Source organism: Macrobrachium rosenbergii, chromosome 55, assembly GCF_040412425.1.
Source record: "Macrobrachium rosenbergii isolate ZJJX-2024 chromosome 55, ASM4041242v1, whole genome shotgun sequence".
NCBI classification, from domain to species: Eukaryota; Metazoa; Arthropoda; class Malacostraca; order Decapoda; family Palaemonidae; genus Macrobrachium; species Macrobrachium rosenbergii.
Genome location: NC_089795.1, coordinates 54,756,830 through 54,779,262, shown reverse-complemented (window position 1 = coordinate 54,779,262; position 22,433 = coordinate 54,756,830). Strand labels below are relative to the sequence as shown.

Here is a 22,433-nt window from a genome sequence, read left to right as displayed (position 1 = left end):
TTGTTTTGTATTATCTATATCAAGGTTTGGAAAATGCAATAAATGTAACCCAGGCATGAGGCAAGTTGCTTGTGTGATAGAAAATTATAAACTTGATTATTGCTCTGCAGTGCTTGAAATTCATTAACTTAACAATCCTTTCAGCCTGATTATATGCTATGCTGTCCACATGCACTATAGCCAACGTATTTTGCATAAGATTATATCTATATAGAATTTACTCCAACTGCCTCCAGTTCATGTGCTTTCCGAAAAAAATACCCCTAGAACAATAAACATCGAGATTTTATTCCCGTTTCTGAAAACACTGATATAATTCTGCATAATGTTTAGACACGAAATACTGCTCACTCGAACATTTTTGAGTCTGTGTGTTACCCGGTGATTTAATATTGGTCTACGGACGTACCATTTGCGACAAAAAAGGGGGAGTTTTGAAATGTTGCAGGTCCAAAGAGCATTTATCCATCATGATTAGTAATAATCAGTGAATTGAATATAGAATTTAGGCCAAAGGCCAAACACTGGGAGGTCGTTCAGCGTTGAAACGGAAACTGACAGTAAAAGGTTCGAAATGCGTAAGAGGAGGAAACCCTCGCAGTTGCATTATGAATCAGTTGTTAGGAGAGGGTGGAAAGTAAGATGGAAGAAAGAGAATATGAAAGGAGGTACAGTAAAAGGAACGAAAGGGGTTGCAGCTAGGGCCCGAAGGCACGCTGCAAGAACCTTTAGTAATGTCTACAGCGCACCGCATGAGGTGCACTGACCGCACTAACCCTCTACGGGGTATAAATGAATAGGAGCTTGAGGGTCCTGTATCTATTGTAATAAAGTTCAATGTATGAAGATGCCCAAATGTTAAACGAAAGCGCAATGAGGTCAATGCATGGTTGTTCGTTTCTTCCTACTTTGGCAGGCTATTTGCCCAGTGTACAGATGAAAATTCATCAACAGTTAGGTAGATCAAATACGGCAGCTTTAATAAAAACATTCGGTATCAGAATCGTTTGATAGAATATATGGGAAAATTCCTCATAAGGCAATCATGTCTGTATATTCGAGAGAAAAAGAAAGAAAGGAGGGGCTTAACCACAAAGGAAGTGATAAACCTGTCTCTTGGAGGAATTAAGGTTATAAGAGCAGAGGAAACCATACGGTGTGAAGAGAATAATTCTAAAGCATGGCAGTATAAGTGAAGAGGCAGTCACTCAACAATGTCATCGAAATACATAGATTCACGTAGAGTAAATGAGTGAATGTGTGAAGAGGCGGCCTGAACACATTCATGATGAATGAAATGTAATGATAAAAGCGGGGAAATACTACCAGGTAACATCTATTATTTCGTCTATTTGTGAACGCTTCCGTAAAGGAACATAAAGAACTGAAGAAGGCTCGCTATTCCTGTGATGCATTTTGAAAACTGTGAAAAATCACGTTTTTCCTTTTAAAAGACTGAAGTAGATATCTCTCTCTATCCTATTTCCTGCATGTATCTTCATTTGCGCTAAAGTAAGGAAATATAAAAGCCAAAAAAACTCCCAACAATTAATTAATTATTAAAATATAAAGCGGTCTAAAACACACTGATTTATCAAAGGAGTATTGCTAGTTTAGAAAAAAATTAGATTAAACTCATGCATGACCTCCCAGTAATATCAATATTCTCCGCTGTCAGAAATAAAAGGACTCTGTTGACTAGTCCATTTAAGCTAATGTTAAAACATTAAACCATTAAAGGTGACTAATAACCTTTACCATTAACCCAGCCAGAAACAATTATTCTGTCAAAAAAGGCAATTTCAATGAGCTACATTAAGATATAATCATCTGTGAAAGATCAAACATTAAGCGTCACTAACTAACGTCACATACCTTAACGTTTAGTCATTTTAGACCTACGGTTAGAAGCCTTTATAAGGCTTCTGTTCTCTATGGTTTACATAGTCTACACCCCCACCTTAAGTAATCAATAACAGGTCCCCAAACACATCTTTGTAAATTTAAGCAACAGTCACTCTCGTCGAACCATTTCCTCAGAAATGTAAAGTCTTTGGTAAGGGCCAGCGATCATGGTCCTTTCCTATCAGCATATTTAGCTGACAAAAAACAAAAAACAAAAAAAATAAAAAAGCGGGTAAACAGCGTAAAGACGGAAAGTTGTACATAACAATTTTCATTAAAGTTTCCCTTAGTCTTGACATGGATCGAACTTCGAGTAAGATACTGACTGTACTTGGGAGACTGATATATCGTAGGTATGAGGGGAAACCATTTTCAGCGCCATCTATTGGAACTCTCCTGAGAGACCATCTTTCCCTACCTGGTGCCGCTAAAGAATACACACCCACACCCACACACACTCACACATACACACACACACACACACAGAGAGAGAGAGAGAGAGAGAGAGAGAGAGAGAGAGAGAGAAGAGAAAGGGTGTGAAGAGTGAAAGAGAGCAAGTACGTGAGGGGAAGCCATACGGATGCTGCATCGACACTGCCAGACGTAGGAATCTTTTGGGTTATGGGTAGCATAAGTATCTGCAAGAAATTAGTGACTGAGATACGATCTGTTAGGAGTGATGTAAATCAGTTTAATAATTTCAGTAATTTAATTGATATAAAATACAAAGTTACGCACGTACGACCTGTCGTTCAAGAGTTGGCAGCAGATATCAGGAGCAGAAGCGCCTCGAAACCTGGTGAGAGCATCGCGCGATCAATTTTACTTTGCGACCCCTCTCGAAAAAGTAAAAATTTATTCTAGTGATAAACTGACAGTGAACCACCCCGTAATAATCTACCGACATACTTCAGAATGGTAAGTATTACATAATAATGTGTGTCTGGTTTCGTGTTATCATCTGGGCGTGAAAGTCCAGAGGTAAATAATGAAACGACATTGCTTCCCGCGCATACCTACACGTTGAAGTTGCGTCACTTCTGACCAATCATAAAAGCATCTATCTTAATAGTTCAAAGGGATAATATAGAAAATACGAATTTAATCGCAAAATATGAATGTGTTTTTGTAGTGGTCTCCTGTGTGAACAACAAGGCAAATTATTTTTATTTAGATTAAAAATTATTTTTGTGAGGACGAGTGAATAACAAACGATTTTCCGGTTCAGATTTGAAACGCATGCGCTGTTTGGGAGGATAAAAGTATTTATGGCAGCAACTTTGAAAACAATGTAAGTAAAATACTTATTATTTATAGGATGTAAATAATAAATAAACCAACAAAATGAACATAGACATTATATATCTGTCTATCAATCTTTATGTACTGTGTGTATATATATATATATATATATATATATATATATATATATATAGTATATATATATATATATATATATATATAAATATATTTATATATATATATATATATATATATATATATATATATATATAAAGACGATATGTGTGTGTGGTCTATCAATCTTATGTGTGTGTGTGTGTGTGTGTGTGTGTGTTGTGTGTAGAGTTTTAATTTAAGAAAGCTTAAATTGTGTAAATGAGTATGTATATATATATAAATATTGTATATATAGTATATATATATATATATATATACTATATATACTATTAATATTTACTTTAGGAAACTTGCTGATATTTATTAAAACAAGAGAAGAAATTTATTTCACAACAGACAGTGAACACTGATGCCTTGAATCGGTGGTTTGAAAAAATTTGAGAAAACGGAATGGAATATGAGTGATAACTGAAATAACCGTGAAAATATAAAGCATATTTTTTTATTATTATTCTTTCTCATAGCATGATTGCGGGTTAGAAGGATTCCCAAAACATTGTTAAAAATAATATGGTTTAGATCTTTGCGTTGGTGTTTTCATCCATTTATAAAGAGTATGCTTTGTTCGCAGCAGACACTTCATAACAAATGCTCTTCACTGCCTAATGCCCCGGTACTCAGCCCTAGCAAAAAGTTAAGTATACCTTAGTTTAACCAGACCACTGAGCTGATTAACAGCTCTTCTAGGGCTGGCCCGAAGGATTAGATTTATTTTACGTGGCTAAGAACCAATTGGTTACCTAGCAACGGGACCTACAGCTTATTGTGGAATCCGAACCACATTATAACGAGAAATGAATTTCTATCACGAGAAATAAATTCCTCTAATCCTTCACTGGCCGGTCGGAGAATCGAAAGCGGGCCCAGCAGAGTGCTAGCCTAGAACGATATCCACCCGTCCAATGAGGAACTTCAGCCCTAGCAGCCCTTCTGTTATTTCATTTTGTCAGTCTGAACACTTCCTTGCATCTTATCGGGCAAACAATATAATGCGCGCTCCCATCAACTTTATCGTCATCATTTATTTCATAAAAAAAAAAATTCACTTGCTTCTCGTGTGCTCATTGTCTAATATCCCAATCACTGGTTCTATCAGTTCTTGCTATTATCCAAATGACTCAAATCAAAGTCCACATATATTCCTCATACTCATACTACATATATATATATATATATATATATATATTGTGTGTATATATATATATATATATATATATATATATATATATAGAGTATATATATATGCTAGTATAATATATATATATATATGCCTTACAATCTTGAGTTAGCTCTGTTCCCTTTCCTTACAGGACAAGTTATTTTCTTTTCCATCACTGGAAATTTTCAGCCTACCTATGTGCAGATCCGCAATACACTTGCTCACTCAATGCTGTGGTGCAACATGTCACTTGAAGTCCCAACAACTCCTGGTACTTTTCCAATTTTTCATCTCATATTTGACTTTTTTAATTCTCAGCAGTCACTACCAAAAACAAGTGCGATTTGCAATGACATCTACTCATGAATTATTTAGATCCGCCTTCTCTCCTGACTCTACATTCAGCAACTCTTCTAAATCTTAACACCACTGGCATACCTGCACAGTTTTCAGGCAACATAACAAAAAGTTAGATCGTCAAGAATAAAGTAAGTGGCGGGAGGTTTTGGGCGATTTGAGTAAAAAATTTAAAGAGGAAAAAGTGTGGCAGGGAACTAACATAATTATTCACGACGGTGACTGGAACTTAAATATTCTCAGAAAAACTGTTCGTAGGTAAACTCAGAGGAAACATTTCCCAGGTAGCTGAATTTCTATGTAAACAAAATAATTACTTGGATAAAAATTTATTAAAGTTTTTAGGGGCTTCGGTGTTGTTATAGCATTAGATCATGAGGACACACAGCACTACATTAACACTAACAGTGTACCTCAGTTAGTCAACATGTTTCTTTTTATCATAACTTTAATCTGACATTCATTTAGTGGAGACAATGACACCCTGAAAAGTGGCATTATATAACCTTCACAAAATCACACGCTTGTAATTATATTCAGCAAAGGTAAATAAAGTGACCAGGGAAGATGAGCTTGTAGATGAAGCACAAGGACCTTGACAGTGTACTTGAAAACAAGTTCGGTCAACTTCTGCTATTTCGTGTAACATGTAAGTGCAGTCTAGGTTTCCCATGTTTCATCTTCTATGAACCATCTCCTGAAGGAGGGACCTTGTGCGGCTGGTAATCTCACCAGTGCGTGCCTCCATAATATCCCCTGACTGTTACGAAATCTGTTCGCATAATCTCCACTAAATTTTGGGATGGGCTTCAGAAATTTATCACACGTCACATGTCTGTCTGTCACGCGTCGTTGCTTGGCCTGCAGAGCTGATGCAACATCATGCCCGCTGAAGCTGTCAAAGGGCAGGATTCCACACTTCTTGTTTTCCACGGGGAAAAATACCGATGCACTTTTGTCTATCTACTTTTTCCTTAGCTCCAACGAACTCCCGTTACACCCAATGCAATGAACTCTAGATGAGACATGAGTGTTTAGGTTTTTTAGCTTTCTGTAAAAGAAAACTACTGAGATGGCTTTTTATCTGTCCGTCCGCACTTTTTCTGTCCACCAGATCGTGGGGTACTGAGGCTAGAGGGCTGCAAATTGCATGCTGATCAATCCACCAATCATCAAACACACCAAATGCAGCCTTCAGCCTCAGTAGTTTTTCTAACTTTTATTTAAGGTTCAAGCTATCCATGATCGTGCGCCTGGCAACGCTATAGGACAGGCCACCATCTGGCCGTGGTTAAAGTTTCATGGGCCACGGCTCATACAGCATTATACTGAGGCCACCGACAGATAGATCTATTTTCGGTGGCCCTGATTATACGCTGTACAGAAAACTCGCTGCGCAAAAGAAACTTGGGCCCATTTTTTACTTGTTTACTGTATATTGAAACAGGTTATGTGCTACTCAAATCCAAGTTGCATCAAAGCTGACAAAGCAAATGTGCCTATGGCTTTAGTATCTGCTTCACTGGCTTCAACCTAATGAACTTCGGTCGTCGAGTAACCGCATGCCTGGTATGGAGGAGAATACTCGAGTCTTCTCTTTTAATGCAATATGGGAACCACTGCAGAAAATTTAAGACCTTTTTTGCTGCTGCCCATTCTTTCCTGTCACTATGACTGCATTTTCTGTTTGTTTCCGATTCTTTAGTAGCACTGAAATTTGATTCCAGTAAAACAGCACAGATTCCTACGCCTGAACTAAATTTCCCAGTAACTGCTGTTTGCATGCGTTTACAAAGAGTGTCACACTGATAATATTACAAATTCATTTTCACACTCTTAAGGAAGCACGTAGGTTTTTTTTCTATTCGTTAAGAAACTGTATTGCAACAGTTGAGCTGCAGCAACATTTACATACGATTTCTGCAGCTTTAATTAGATGAATGACAGTAAGGACAGTTTACAGCACTGGTGAGGTTTTGCTGTCCCTTGTCAGTTACCTTCATGTACCGTTGTCTCACCTAGTCTAGCAGGATTATGCATTCATGGAAAGTCTTAATCCTCTGTGAATAAAGTTCCCTGAATTAGTATTTCTCTTTTGTTCTGTTGCCAAAGGGAGCATTTATCACGGGTGTTTGTAGGATATCAGTTGTTTATTGCAGCCTTTTATTTTTAGACTACACAGAATCGCATACAGCCAGAACAGACACACCAATACGCACGTAATGCATACCAACAAAAATTTAAGGCAGAAAAATAAGAGAGAGAGAGAGAGAGAGAGAGAGAGAGAGAGAGAGAGAGAGAGAGAGAGAGAGAGAGAGAGAGAGAGAGAGAGAGAGAGAGAGAGAGAGAGAGTTTTATACGGTTATTGACTATGGTAATCTCGAGGCGTTAACAGTTTGGAAGAATAAGAAATATCTAGAATATGAAGTCATATTAGGATACTTATAATGGTGCATAAGATTATAGAATTTTTGACCTCTTTGCATTACAGTTTGTATACAGTTCATGTGTTATTAAAGCTGAACCGTTCTTTTTATAAGACTTTCTCTTTAGCAATTCCCCTTTCTTGAATATGTGCATTATTATTGCAAAAATGTGGAAAGTTTTTTTAAGTGGGTTTCTTATCAGTAGCTCCACTTTTTCACATATAAATGGCATTGCCAAATGACTCTGGAGTGCTGCATGGGAGTAAGAATATTTTCTAAAATTTTCCATTACTGGTTTCCCCTTTCTTAATTACGTGCAGTTTTGCTAAATTATAACCTAATGCTGCAATTCTGAAATTTGAGAGCAATCGAACCGACTCACATAACGCTATAACTTCAAAATGATGGAGCAGTAATTAACATTAATGGATTCGTGAATAATTCCTGCAATTCAAGTTGAACTGTAATCAAGAGCTGCATAATATTCCAACGAATTCATAAGGATTCTTTGTGGTTTACATCTGTTCATGGTTTTTCCAGAGCATGAGCCAGGGTGTAAGGTTACAGTGTTTTTTCATTTGCTGAAATGAACGTAGTAAGTGCTAGAATAAATCTAACCCGAGGAACATTTTTTTTGTACGTGTTTCAGTGTCGTTTTTATTAATGGGTGGTGAAGTAATATATACACATAATACTGGTTTTATACAATATTGACACACATACACATTACACACACACACACACATATATATATATATATATATATATATATATATAATTTATATATGTAATTATAATTTATATATGTAATTATATTTATATCTATATATATATACTGTATATATATACAGTATATATAGGTGTGTGTATGTTACTTTTATCACGGAAAAAACCATGACAAAAGGTATAAACAGAGTATATGGCTGTGATGAGAGTGAACATACAGAGGGCAAGGTCGTTTAACTATACTCTAAGGTACTTTCAAGCAAACCGTGTACAATACAAAAAAAGACTGTAACAAAGATTTAATTTTACAAACAGCAACTGACATTGACAGAGTATGTAACTATCTCAGGATTACTACATGTCAGGTAGCTCTTCAGATTATAAACAACTCTCCTGATTACCCTTGGCACTGGAATAACTGACAAGAGGCCAAGGACATTAAGGAGGCTTCCCGAGTTTCTTTATCATTTCCTTTCAGTCTTCGAACATCTTTTGCAGAATGGGTTACATTATCACAGACCCTAACTTAAATTGATATTAATTTCATTTATAATTTGCGATAATGAAGATTTGAATAGATATTTAGTAATGATATTATTGCATATTCTTATTGTACTACTATGAGACCAGTCAGTTCTGTAGTAGACCAGTCAGTTCTATTTGATTTTTCACTCAGGTGCACAATAAGGGAGTTTTTCTTTTTAAAAGTTATTATTATTATTATTATTATTTCAGTAGAAGAAAACTATTCACATGGAACAAGCACACAGGGGCCATTGACTTGAAATTTAAGCTTCCAAAGAATGTTGGTTTCAACCTCCTACCGCAAACTCCACTCTGCAGCAGTAACTGATCACGATACAGAGCCAGTGATTTTTCATCGCCCTGAGAGAGAAGCGAACCCGCGACATCTGATGGGCATTCCACGACACTAACCACTATACCAGCGGACCTGAATATTTAGGTTGATTTATTCATACATTTAATTCCTTACTTGCCTTGTCAACATAAAATGCGTCACAGTTCGTACATGCGACCTTATACACAATGTTACTATTCTGATGAGGACACTTTTGTAAAGGCGTGGTTTTTTAGTTTTCTGTAAAAGAAAACTTAGTGCCGGCTTTGTCTGTCCGTCCGCACTTTTTCTGTCCGCCCTCAGATCTTAAAAACTATTGAGTCTAGAGGGCTGCAAATTGGTATGTTGATCATCCACCCTCCAATCTTCAAATATACCAAATTGTAACCCTCAGCCCAAAGAAGTTTTTATTTCATTTATGTTAATTAGCCATAATCGTGCTTGGCAACGGTATAGATAGCCACCATCGGGTCGTGGTTAAAGTTTCATGGGCGGCGGCTTATACAGCATTATACCGAGGCCACCGAAAGATATATCTATTCTCGGTGGCCTTGATTATATGCTGTAGCGGCTGTACGGAAAATCGATTGCGCCGAAGAAACTTCGGCGCATTTTTTACTTGTTTTTTTTAAGCGTTGTTATATGAAAGACTGCCTTGCTTACTCAATTTTTCGAAGAGGTTATTTACATCTACGTCCTTAAGTAGAACAGCCAGAGTATCATCTTACTGAAATCACGGTAAAGGTATTTGAATAATCTTAGGAATAAACGTTTTTTAAGAAACGTCATATACTCGTGGTAGGAGGCTTATTCATAGAATTTTCTATATGAAGTAATCTTCCAACGAAAAATACGCAACTTAATTTAATCCTGAAAACTGAATGGTTCTTAGTGGTAAACTCAATCCGGTTAATTCACTTTTGGGATACCCTTACATCGACCTAACAGGCACTTTTGTAAGTAAAAGAAAAGCATCAAAACTTATTAATCGAGACTTGGGGTTGACCGCAATGCTGTTTAATTTTTCTTTTAGGTCTAATTAATTAATAAAAGGGGAGTAGGGGCCTGAGATAGCCCCTAAAAGGAGCGACAGCGTTTTTGAAACGTAAGACATTTCGAAAGTCGACGAGAGACAGCCTTCAAAAGCTCATTATACGTCTCAAGGATTATTTTCTTTATGCTTTTGAACTAAGCAGTGTAAATATGCTACTGATGTGGAGTTATTGGAAAACTGAGTAACACTGACTGAATTACTTCGTTCAGGGGGTACTTACTCCTTCCGCTGGTTTAGTAGTTAGTGTTGTGGAATGCCACTCAGACGTCGCGGGTTCGCGTCTCACCCAGGCCGATGAAAAATTACTGGCTCTGTATCATGATCAGTCACTGCTGCAGTGTGGGGTCTGCGGTGGGAGGTTGAAACCAACATTCTTGAAGCTTGATTCAAGTCATTGGGACCTTTGTGAAATAATACACACAATAGTAATAATAATAATAATAATAATAATAATAACCAATAATAATAACAATAATAATAATAATACCAATTAATAGAGTATCCATTTTTGAGGTATGCCTCTTTATCCATACAAAACGGTGTTTGAATTGTCTTTTGGGATGTGGATACTTTTATCACTGCTCAGTTCAGTCAAGTCATCCATAAGAAATATCAACAGTGAATAAACAAGTCCTTTTTATAACCTCATATAGATGATGTGGAAGGTAATCCGGCTTTTCTAAATAAAAAAAAAAGTATAAAAGTGTAGACAGAGTAGTTGGTACAGTTGAAATAGCCGGGGGTAAGCCATAAATTTTTTTATTATATATATATATAATATAATATAATATATATATATATATATATATATATATATATATAATAAATATATATATGTATATTATATATATATGTATATATAATACATTTGCATGTGTATATATATATTTCTATATGTATAAGAATTGCATAAGAATTACCTCATACTTCTTGCATTTGGTTCTAAGGCTTTGTGGCTTTGTAGTGTGAAGAATTCGAAAGGTTAACAGGGCACTGTAGTTATTAATATTACATATTCATCTGGTAAAAGTGACCATTATTTCTATTATATATATATATATATATATATATATATATACATATCAGCATATGCGTATGGGTGGATTCACCAGCTGTAATTGTCATTACAACAACATTCCAGATTAATAGTAACTAAGTGATAGCAAATATTCTTCTCTTTCTTCTTTCTCTCTCTCTCTCTCTCTCTCTTCTCTCTCGCGGTAAGGTACTCCAACTTTCGAGAATTAAATTATCCAAATGGAGGCTCAAACACTCGGCCATTACTACAGCAATGGAACTTCACTGAATTTATCTTATAAGATTATAATACAAACTGGGCATTTCAAGTGTGTGCTCAGTGCTAGATGGAAAGCTTTAGTGAACTCAGTATCATTTAGACAAAAGGAAATCTTGAAATTTATTCTGTGCACTAAAAGATTTATGGATGGTTTGCACTAATAAATGGAACTATATGACAAAATTCTGATATCCATTAGTTAGTCAGTACTGAGTTATTAGGAAATAAAGAAGTTAGTTTTCCCAAGAGTATTAGTCAGATGAATTGCATATGCCACATGTGGTTACTGCTAGTATTAGTGTCTGTTGTACTCTAGCCAGTGAAGCGGATGAAACTGTAAAATAACATATTTTCAGCTAAAATTCAATCTGTGACCATAAAAATGCCGAAAGAAGTTCTAATTTGCCCTTGATATCAGAAAGCTAAGCTGTACAGTAATAATGAAATAATTAGTGAATGCGTGGGTTTTCCTTCTATTAATCTAATCCACAGTTTTCGAGGTCGCTGAGATGAACAGTGACACTTCCAATGCCCTTTAAGTTCAGCCCCAATGGGAATGGGGGGTGAGAAGGGGTCAAATATAAAATGTCAAAAATGCTGGGCAGTGTGACTGAAGCAAATTGTCTTAACAGGAGAGAGAGAGAGAGAGAGAGAGAGAGAGAGAGAGTAGAGGGGGTGTTAGGGAGGAGAGAGAGAGAGATTATTAGTTGTCATTTAGAGTTTTCCCGGGCAGTGCTGCGTTGGGCAGCTAGTCAGGGAATAAAATATCTGATACATTGCTAAGCTTTATTAGCCAGTTAACTTGCGAGTAGGTTTAAGCTAACAAACCATACATTTTGACCATGAAAATATTGCTCTTAGGCTTTTCCAAGTGGCTGCTGGAAATCAAATAAGTGTAGATCTCATATTCATAAATGGCAGAAAAAAGTTTTCTGGTAGATGTGAGGTCGTGAACGACCATCTATGTGACAATGAAAAATTTTATATGACTGTATATACTGCGTTATGTAAATTTATTGTCTTTATGCCCAGGGAAATTACAACCAATAAATAGCGAGACAATTTCATGAATAATGAAAAGAAGTATGAAAATTTAAACGCAGAAAGGAATGAAATAATCAGAATACTGAAATAAGTGTTATAAAACATAGTGATTACGTGAAGCAATATGAAAAATACTCATGTAACTGGCAGTAGATATTTCCGCAAATGGCTGTAAGTGCAGTGTAATGTTCCAGCAAATGACGAAAAATGTGGAAGGAAATAAAAGAATAAAGTGAATAGTTAATGCAGTTAATGCAACTGAGAGGAAAATGATCAAAACACGCAGAGGTAATCCTATATAAGCTTTAACTAAGATAGAAATTAGGAAAAGCACGAGGAAGGGTAAACATAAACAAGTAAAAAAAGAGCCAAAGTTTATTCGGCGCAATCGAATTTTCTGTACAGCGTATAATCAAGGCCACCGAAAACAGATCTATCTTTCGGTGGTCTCGGTATAATGCTGTGTGAGCCGCGGCCCATGAAACTTTAACCACGGCCCGGTGGTGGTCTGTTCTATACCGTTGCCGGACTCACGATTATGCCTAACTTTAACCTTAACAGGGCTGAGACATTGAGGCCAGAGGGCTGGCCTGGTATGTTTGATGACTGGAGGGTGGATGATCAACATACCACCCCAGCAACCTCTAGCCTCAGCAGTTTTCAAGATCTGAGGGCGGACAGGAAAAAGTGCGGGCAGACAGACAAAGCCGGCACAATAGCTTTCTTTTATTGAAAACTAAAAAATCCCATAATAGAACTGAAAGTTACCAACAACCAAAACCTAACTAAGAAACAGAGTGCCACTGCAACAACTTAAATTGCTTCTGGCAATTTGAGATGTTCATGAAATATGGAAAATTATTGGTAACTACGAAGCCTGAATAACTGAAGAAGTTGGTTTAATACAAGTCACAGCATTTCCCAGAGGCAGAGTGATAACATTTTCTAATCTAGTGAGCACAGCCGGTTATGAATCCTGTTGTGGTCACTAGTTTTCTCATGGCTTTCTGAAGAAATAGAATATATCCTAGTAAACAAAAGAGGGAGGAATAACTGTCTTGATGCCCTTGTGGTCTAGATCGATTTAAACAAGTAATAAATGTGCCAAAGTTCCTTCGGCACAATCGAATTTTCTGAACAGCGCATAATGCTGAATGAAACTTTCAGCCATGGCCCATGAAACTCTTAGCCGCAGCCCATGAAACTCAGCCACGGTCAGGTGGTGGCCTCAGCCACGGCCCATGAAGCTTTCGGCCACGGCCCGGTGGTGGCCTGTGTTGTTGGCAACTACAGTAGTACCAGACGCACGATCATGGCTAAATTTAACCTTAAATAAAATAAAAGCTACTGAGGCTAGAGGGATGCTACTTGTATGTTTGATGATTGGAGGGTGGATGATCAACATGCCAATTTGCAGCCCTCTAGTAACTTTTAAGATCTGAGGGCGGAAAGAAACAGTGCGGACGGACATACAAATAGCCATCTCAATGGTTTTCTTTTACAGAAAACTAAAATCTTAGTAAGTAGGTTGTGAGAAATTGAGAAATTCTGATCAGATTTCTATCAGAAGACATTTTACACCAAAGCAATGAATACAAGTTACTACTGATCTAACATTTTGTTGAACATGGAGATGTTTATAATAGTGACTTAAGTGTACTGCTTCATAAGATGAGGAGAAGTGTGGAGACCCTCGAAAGACTGGAGGTTTACTGAATCACGCGAATTCGAGTCTAACGGTTCAGTGATGAATAATGAAGGCGGATGCCTGAGAAGAAAGGAAGAAAATTTAAATGACCTCCACCCTGTTGATGAGAGCTTACAGATGCAACATGTGACTGACGTACAGGTGTTTAGAGAAGCGAGCCCAGAAAGCCTGGAGTAGTGGAATTTCGAAGTCATGACTTGTGTCTATATCACGAAACAGTCTCAAAAGAATGATATGCCAATTTTCGAAATCAAGAAAGAATTAGGTGCCCAGAGCACAATATGGGTATGCTTGAATTTGTAAAAAGACTGAATTCCACGACTAGCGCAAGAATAAAATTTTATGCAACAATGCTGCGGTAAAATAAAGCAGAAACCCTGAAACAGTAATTGCATTGTTGACTGAAAGAGTCCAGATGCTACGAAAAAGCCTTTGGCTAACTTTAACTCCAATAAAATAAAATTAGCTGAGCGTTGAGGGCCGCAATTTGCATGTTTGATGACTGATAGGGTGATGATCAACATACTAACGGCAGCCCTCTAGCCTTTAGCAGTTTTTTAAGATCTGAGGGGTGGGACAGAAAAAGCAGGACGGGCAGACAGTTATCTCAATAGTTTTCTTTTGACAGAAAACTAAAAATGAAGTTAGGTGGAACTTGAGTTGCAAAAGTTCTTTAGCGCTGGACGCACCCAACTGAGCGCAGAAAGGACACTGGAAACAAAGAAGCATGGATAGTTACCATAGGCAGGAAGGCTGAGTTGGCCTTGAGAGAGTTTGCATAGAATATGTCTAGTGGCAGTAGCCGATACAGTGTGCTTTCCATAATAATGATGACCAGACGAAGATTTGAGCACCGGAGGAAAATAATTTTTAATTGTAAAGAAATCGTAAACTAATCCAAAACAGACCACTGCTATCTACTGCATTCTGTAATTAGGACACGGCAAAATAATACTTAATGGCATGAAGGAATTACCATTTTCACGAAAAAAAAAAAAATCTTATTTCCATTATGGTTCCAGACATTGTTCGTTATCAAATATCATGAAGCAACACCCCTTCAAGAAGGAGAAAGAGAAAGAGTAAGAAGAAAAACATGGGCGAATCAGCAAGAGAAGCAAATGCGAGGAATAGGATAGCTGGTGCAGTGTGGGAAATACAAAGAGCTTGAATTCCACACTCCATAACGTCAGATTAATCTCTAATTGATGTTCGCTGCAATTCCCTCCTATTTGCTTTTTCTCGATGGAGTACCGCTTCCCATCACATGGGGTGCTTTTAAATGAAATGTACCCTAGTTCATTGTAAGCATGATATTTTAATATTTGGCGTGCTTTTCTATTCATGGTTGATAATCCGCACTATTATTCAAAACAATCGCAATTTAAACCCTCTCTTTCGGATGGTTTATTCTCTCTCTCTTTCTCTCTCTGTGTGTGAGTGTGTGTGCCCCTAAATTGGGTGTTTATACGTTTGTGTAACTGTCAGGTCGGATAATAATGTGTAATATATTTCACAATTAATGGAAATGCACATTCACGTTAAGCGCTACAGAGACGATAATAATTGGAACCCGGTCATCGGAAAGTATATTCTTTTTTATATAAGAACACGATTAAGTGATGAATATAGCCAAATCATGTCTGCTGCGGTACTGAAGTGTTGTTTTTAGTCAAGTGCACTTTCACAACCATACAAATGCATGACCATCATTCTAGATATGCATTCTTCGTATCCTGGTGCACGATTTCATATAATAAATAAAGTGCTGAATTACTGCAAAATCTTGTAAACATTTGTATGACTGCCAATAGTGAGTTAATAATCACATTTATGTATATGATGAGGCTGTTAACACTTCAAAAGAAAGTTGGGATATTTCCCAGATAGTGACCTCCAGGAAAGTTCGGGGGTCGTTATCTAGGACTAGTAAGTGCATCTGCTATGGCCAAGTTTGGAAGCTATGTCATTTTAGAAAGTTTCAAGTTTAGTTTTTCTCTGTCTAACACACTTCGATCGAATTCAGGTTCCACTGTCACGATCGAAAACGCTCTGTGTCCACCAGGAGAACAGAGTACTAACTTTCCAATACTTGGTTGTTTATAATACTGTCACTGAGTAACCTACCACATTTATAACACACACATATGTATGAATGTACGTATATATGTATGCATATGTGTGTGTACTGCTTTTACTCGCAGACAAACGAAGGACACTACTTACACAAAAAGAAATATTAATAATAAAACTGGTTTTTACAACAAACTAAGATTAAACGAATATAAAATCATAAATTAGCATAATTAATCGATTACAACTGGTTAAAAAAAGGTAGAGATTTTTTACATCAAAGTAAAAAATCACGTAAAACTGATTGATCCCTTAGCACTACATTATCAACACGCCTAAATATCGTCCTAAGAGACATCCGAGAGTCTCCGTTTATACAGTTAGCGAATGAAATTAATTTCAGTGCAAGTTCAGGTCTATATATTCTTGAGGTGGCGGGAAATAAAGTTACAGGAAAAAAAGCCACAGGAAAAAAGTCATAATTTTGGCTAGGAAAAAAGTCACATTAATTTAAGGTGGCTGGTAATAAAGTCACAAGTAAAAGTTCACAATATTTCATACATACCGGGTTAAAACCCTTGGGGGTCACTATCTAGGAAAGATTAATGTGACTTTTTTTCCTGTGACTTTTCATCTGTGACTTTCTTACCTGTGACTTTTTTTTTTTAAACCTGGATTCACTCTTGACCCCACATTGCACCTGAAGTTTGGAGGAAATGCAAAAGAGAAACTTGAGACAGTCAGTAATTCTTGTTAGGATCATTGGCCTCTCCCTGGTAAAATCTAAACCTGGGTTTATCCTGAAAGCTGAACCTCATCCGGAGATCGCCATCAAAATGTAATGACTCTTTTATGCTCTTGAGGGGGTTTTTATTCCTTTAATCCGCCCTTTTGGCCAGAAACTGGTTTCTTTGAGAAGGCCTTAGAGTAGATGCAAAAGATTTTGCACTCCGTAGTTTCACTTTCCTTGCGTTCATATACTCTGTTCATAATTTGTACCACATTTAATTTCTTTGATATATACATATAATATATATATATATATAATATATATATATATATATATATATATATATATATATATATATATATATATATATATATATATATATATATATATATATATATATATATATATATATATATATATATATATATATATGAATAAATTTTCATCACATCAGCGTGATTCATATACAAGCATTAAGCTACAAACGTCCTTTAATATCCAATTCACTCTACCTCAGGAATAATATATTTTCGTATATGTTGCCAGAAGAATTTTTATTTGATAAGTTCGTCGTGTCGTGGGTAACATAAACGAAAATATATTATTCGAAGTAAATTGAATTGGATATTTTATATATATATATATATATATATATATATATATATATATATATATATATATATATATATATATATATATATATATATATATCTAGGCTAGCTTAACAAGAAATCAGTTGCGTTTCGTATCATATATTCTAAGAGCAATACTTTAGTTACTCTGCTATGACAGCCTTGCCTTTAGTTTTAGAGAGAAGAGAGAGAGAGAGAGAGAGAGAGAGAATTTCTCAGTTGATTACTTCTCTGGAAGAAATAAAGGATGGAAATAGAGTCAAGAAAAAGCGTGAAATGGCTGATGATCAGCTAATATATTCTTAATAACTCCGTTGGGGGATAATGCACCTCACGCGGTGCACTGTAGGCATTACTTAAGGTTCTTTGCAGCGTGCCCTCGGCCCCTAGCTGCAAACCCTTTCATTCCTTTTACGGTACCTCCAGTCATATTCTCTTTCTTCCATCTTACTATCCACCCTCTCCTAACAATCCATTCCATTCCTAGTGTCTTAATATATACTCTATTTTCAAAACGTATTTTTCAAATACTCTACTTTCTTTACCATATTTATATATTTATCCTGACTCAAAGAAGTAAACAAACATCAAAGAAGTAAACAAACATCAAACGGAGAAAGAACTTAGAGTAGTAACATAATAGGTCACTGAGGATTTACTTAGGTTGTTAAGGCACTTTACAAAGAACTCGTAAACATTTAAGTCATTCTTGCGTCCTAGACGATAGGATGTTTTCTTATACTTTTATTGAAATAATGAAAATTGGATATATTATAGCATGAATGACTAATCGTTGCCGCATTTCGTATAGTAAAGATGATGACCTTTACTGTTACCGATGATGTAATACATTCCGCTTTTTTTTTTTTACCAATTTCGATAGAGATTGGGCATGGACTGTGGCTGAGTCTATCACTGGCCTGGATAAAGGTGACTAAATGAGTTTACAGAAAAGTTAAGCACGCATATATAATTTAAACAAATACTGAGTAGTGTAGTGCAATGTAGAGTTATCTCACCAGTGCTACTTGAATTTGGAAAATGCTGAGACAGGTGTTCTGAAATAAATTTTCTATTTTTGTAAATGGAAATTACTTTCCGTAGGAAAGCTTCTATTTTATTTTTTACCACATGAATAGCGTAAAATAATTTCAGGTCAACATTACCGAAAGAGAAAGAGCCTTCATACTCTCGCCGAAATGAAATCACCAACAGCGAGAACTACGTCGCAACATTTAAATATTTAACAAAGAACAGCTGAGTTTTGTATACTAGGCTAGCATTCCATTGTCATGGTTGCTTTCAGAATGTATGAGTGCTGGCCCGTGTTCTTGGGAGGTAAATGGGAGGTGAGTGGTCTCCTGCGCTCTCTGGGTGCAAATGGGTCGCTTTTCCTTTCTTTTATTTCTGCCTTTTTCTCTTCCTCAAGTAAAGATGGCAGATATTTCGAACCCGGTGAGTTACACTAGTTTGCATTTTCACTGCATGGACGTTAGCTGTAATGTTAAGAGGTGAAATGCGAAAAAACAAAACTTCGCCCGCAACGCTTTGCATGACCTGGTTATTTCACCATAAAAAATCCCAAGGCTTGGGGAAATTTCCATTGTTTGACCTGTGAAAGCAGAATTTTGCTCGTCAATAAAAAATATAGGACGATACCACCTAAAGGGGCATTTTTTCTATTATAAGACTGAATAATCATACAGCGCCAATATTCTATCTCTTCATTTTTAAATCATCGAAATTTTAATACCATTATTTTAAACAATGGAGTTTCCATGTTTTTTAAAATTATTTTACCCAGCCTCACTTTGAAAACTGCAAATTCTTGAGGAAAAAATGGAAAGGAATACCACCGTAAATGAATGGTTATGTAATCCAAGCTTACATAAATAGTTCCTTTTCGGAAATATTTTCAAATATTTTTCTGCAGTCTCTACTCTCGGTTTATATCTTGAAGTTAGGGTCTATGCTCAAGGCAATGCTAACACAGCTAAAAGCCATTCTTCTCCCCACTTTGACAGTTATTACATTTACGCTCACCGTAAGGCCCATCTTCGTCTAGAAAGCACGTTCTAGAGGCCGTTGGAAATACTTTTTATCTTTTAACAGAATATAAACATTATTGCTTCAAAATAATATATGTTAACAACACAGTTTATCATGTGATATTTCTTGTACAGATATACAACCATAAGCATCAAGAAATTCTCGCTGATTCGTCAGACTCAAGCAGGACCCACTGGACTCAAGTAGCTCGATAGCTTCGAGATCCAAATGTGGATCTGGGGGTCATCTCCTGAGCTTGGTGGCAAAGAAAAATCCATTTCTTCGTCACCTTCATATTCTATTCTAAGATACGCTGGTTAATTTTTTTTTTTTTTTTTTTGCAAAGACTTTCCTAAACTGAAGTTTTTCTGCGAGCTGGACGACAAGATGAGCTTATTCCTATTCGTGGGAAGACTGGGAAAATTTTTGACTGAGGCCCAATGTAAAATATGCCTCCAGGCCTGAGAGGATGATAGACGAAGTGAATGTGGGACGATTAATGAAGTGTACTGCCATAGATCCAATCCCATCGAGGAGAGGCAATGCATTAAATAAATTACTTTTGGGTGAATAAAAGTTGAACGTAGTTGATTTCTGTAGCACTTAGAAAATTACATAATAATGCCACTAAAAACGCAGTGAAAAGTGAAGCAAGCATCGTTTTTATTGGAAAGTGAGGAATGTTTTCCCATGTTACAGGTGATTTACGTGGCTGTCTATTTCAGTTGTGATTCTGAAGACTGAACATTTGTGGACTAATACGGTACAAAATTGTTATACAAGCGCTCAGAATACCTACTTATTACAATATTAAATTCTGTCTCTAAAAAACCAAAATTTTTCTTGTCAAGACTGCGCTCTTTGCCACCATAATATATCTCGTCTCGTCACGTTAGAATTTAGTTTTTCCTTAAACTCTTCTGCTGTTCTGTTTTGTTTGCCCTTGGTAAGGAGCTACTTGTTCTTTGTATTCCAACTGACGGAGGAAGACCGTCATGGGAATATAACGAATTGTCTGCACAATGGAAACAAAACCACGATTTACATTTAGACTACAGTGTCGTGTTCTTCTTACGTTCTTGGTTAATACATTGATGTGAGATGTATCATATCAGGTTTCATTTTGCATTTTACCTTCTATAGAATCTAGCTGAGGTCGGTTACTTTTATGTTATGCTGTTTTTTACATAAGATAATAAGCTAAAAAATATTCGATTATGCAAAAATAAGATCATCATTACCATTATCACCTTATACATGGTAGAAGTTTCAGTACGAGTATGGGTGGGTAGAATCATTGGCAAGCGAATTATTGAACTTAAATAGACATTTCCTCATTAACATTTCAAAAATTTAAAATGCGCATCCATATAGAATGTTTGGATCGTTAGGACCGTCAATCTATTGTAATCAATAACAAGTAAAAAATGCAACGAAGTTTCTTCGGGGCAATCGAGTTTTCTGTATAGCCGCTACGGCGTATAATCAAGGCCACCGAAATTAGATCTATCTTTCGGTGGTCTCGGTATAATGCTGTATGAGCCGCGGCCCGTGAAACTTTAACCACGGCCCGGTAGTGGCCTACCCTATATCGTTGCCAGAAGCACGATTATGGCTAACTTTAACCTTAAATAAAATAAAAGCTACTGAGGCTAGAGGGCTGCAGTTTGGTATGTTTGATGATTTGAGGGTGGATGATCAGCATACCAGTTTGCAGCCCTCTAGCCTTATTAGTTTTTAAGATCTGAGGGCGGACAGACAAATGCGGACAGAAAAAATGCGGACAGATAAAGTGCGGACGGACAGGCAAAGCCGGCACAATAGTTTTCTTTTACAGAAAACTGAAAAGAAAAAGAACGAGTGCCGAACCATGAAAAGAACGTTTTTGAAAGTTATACACTAATACTGAAAGGATATCGAGAAGTAATTTTTCTTGTTTTGTTAAACGAATCTAAACAATAAGATAAAATGGTTTTATTTTTATCCATAATACTGGATAATTTCATGTTCTCTGACCTTTTATGACTCATGGCCCCGGCGGATCAACTTGGCATTAAGGTGAAAGTTGAAAAAATCTTAAATGGAGATGAGATTAGTTTTAATAAATGAAACGGATTATTATAAAAACAAAAATGACCGCATAAATGCGCGACACCCGGGCATAGGAATCTCTTGTGGGGAGGGTCTTATTTTCGTCACCACGTTTGCAGACCCGTTCTTCTCTCGATCTAATCTTGAATTGACTGACCATACAAAGTTCAGACGAGTCTAGCGATAGTGCAGAAGTGGCCCCCACACGATCCCCATAGCTTCCGCCATCCCGCTTCTAGACGAGTACCTTCCATGTGTTCTCGTTCCCACGGCCGCCTAGATTTGGAATAATGAAAACTATACTCATACACTCACGAACAACTTTGTTAAGGTGTTTTACTTTGCTGTACGAGTCGAAATGAAACGAAGAAATTTCATAACAAAAGGACTACTGCTAGAAAAAGATTTAGAAGGTATTAACCCGGTATCAACCCACGCGTCACATCCGAGGCGCTGGTACTAAACATGGGACGCCGTGTTTAGTACTAGCCCCTCGGGAATCAAAGTATTATATACACCCATTTCTGTATATTTCTAAATGTTAATAAACGAAATCTTTGATCCCCGAGGGGCTACTAAACACAGCGTCCCACTGAGCTTCAGCCATGTTTAGTACTAGCACCTCGGAGGTGACGCGTAGGTAGATACATACCGGGTTAATACCGATTTAGAATTCGTTTCAAAGCCTTACTTATTTTTATATTAGTTGCAGGATTTTACAGAGTTTGTTTGCGATTATTTCTTCTTATATCTGTTTCTTGTTTATGCGTTTAGGTAGTCTTGCCTTATTATGAGGCATCAATGCCAAGTGGCACGGCCTCACCTTCCTGCATCATTAGGGCTTTTGATGTGGAACTGAAAACTTAGCCTATTTTTCTAGTTGTGTCATTTATTTGTTTGTTAA

General features: G+C 36.6%; 2 protein-coding genes across 2 annotated transcripts in view; one reads left to right on the top strand and one right to left on the bottom strand.

Annotated features, from left to right (window-relative positions):
• Positions 1–22,433, bottom strand: part of Gycalpha99B (guanylate cyclase 1 soluble subunit alpha 2) — a 1,063,824-nt gene that overhangs the window by 455,465 nt on the left and 585,926 nt on the right. The gene's annotated exons all lie outside the window — the stretch shown is intronic.
• Gycbeta100B (guanylate cyclase soluble subunit beta-1-like) overlaps positions 2,532–22,433 on the top strand; it is a 527,150-nt gene continuing 507,248 nt past the window's right edge. The window contains exon 1 of the mRNA XM_067098555.1: positions 2,532–2,823. Coding sequence (XP_066954656.1) covers positions 2,821–2,823 — 3 coding nt within the window. The 5' untranslated portion in view covers positions 2,532–2,820. The remainder of the gene's footprint in view (positions 2,824–22,433) is intronic.